General features: G+C 68.9%; 1 protein-coding gene across 1 annotated transcript; it reads right to left on the reverse strand.

Annotated features, from left to right (window-relative positions):
* Positions 1-12: 12 nt before the first annotated feature.
* LOC106695208 (semaphorin-6B-like) lies at positions 13-1,072 on the reverse strand. The gene has a single exon (XM_014448871.2). It carries the CDS (start codon positions 1,039-1,041, stop codon positions 604-606), a length of 438 nt encoding a protein of 145 aa, XP_014304357.1. The 5' UTR covers positions 1,042-1,072; the 3' UTR covers positions 13-603.
* Between the last annotated feature and the right edge of the window lie 144 nt (positions 1,073-1,216).

The raw sequence follows: 1,216 nt of genomic DNA on the forward strand, positions 1-1,216 counted from the left end.
GGGGGCCCCACCCACTTTGCTGCCCCCCCCAACACGTTTACTCAGCTGCTGCCCAGTGTGGCATATGGGCAGGCCCTCTTGGCCTCTGCCCCTGAAACCCCTTCTCTGTCTCCCCTCAAATTCCTGACCGGCAGTTGGAGGCCCCCCTGGCCTTCTGGAAGCCCCTTGTGTTGGCTCAGCCAAACGCCCAGGCCTCTGGGGCCGCCGCACTCACACACAGACACACACCCTGCATGAGTGCCCATCGCCACGCACACGCCGGCAGCAGCCCTCGTGGGCATTCACACGCACACCTCCCTCCCCTTCCCGGCCCCTTGCACACGAACACGGCATGCACACACACACACACACATACACACACTCACGCACGCCAGGAGCCTAGGTCAAGGAGGGGCCTGGAGGGGGGGCACTTGGGTCTGCAGCTGTGGCCCCCTCCTCATCCCGCCCCCTCCAAGCCCTGGGCCGCCACCCCAAGAACGGAGTTGTGCAATTGGGTAGAAAACTGCAAAAAAAACAACAACCGCAAATTGGAAACAAACCCAAACCCACGCACAGAAGGTCAACCTCAAATCTATAGCACATCCTCCCGCCCCCCAAACCGCCTCATGTCCCGCGGCCCCGGCAGGGTGGGGGGCCAGGCCTTTGTGCTTCCTGTGGCGGAGGCCCCTCCCCTGCGCACTGGGGGGGGTGGTCTGGAGCACCCCACTCGGCGTTGGGCCGGGTCTCTCGCTCCTGTTCCCGTGGCTGGCACAGCGGAGGCGTCCGGGGGCCCCCGCCTAGGGCACGGGGGGCGCAGTCCTGTCTGTGCCCCCGTAGGCGAGGAGGTGCGCCAAGTCCGTGCTGGGCCGGGGCGTGGCGGCCGCGGGGACTGTCACCCCGGCCCTCGCCGCTGTTGAACGTGTGCGTGCGGCGCAGGGCGGCGGCCGCGGGGCCGTGCGGGCCCGGCCGCCGGAGGTTGCCTGTGGGCGGCGGGCTCCATGGCCGCGGTAGGCTGTCGGAGGCCGTGGTCGGGTCAAAGGGGCCCGTGAGCGCTGACACCATCCGCCGGCGGTCCGGGCTGGCGTGGGGGCGTGAGCGGTACGTCCCCGTGGGGGCGCGGCCCGCCGGCTTGACTGGGGACCCTGGCCGGGGTCGAGCAGCAACACCGAGATGACGAGGAGGCCGATTGCGGAAACAGGTGTTGCTGTCTCTCAGGCCCGCGCCCCAGTGCTTCGGA

The sequence above is a fragment of the Myotis lucifugus genome, unplaced genomic scaffold (assembly GCF_000147115.1).
Source record: "Myotis lucifugus unplaced genomic scaffold, Myoluc2.0 scaffold_947, whole genome shotgun sequence".
Classification (NCBI taxonomy): domain Eukaryota; kingdom Metazoa; phylum Chordata; class Mammalia; order Chiroptera; family Vespertilionidae; genus Myotis; species Myotis lucifugus.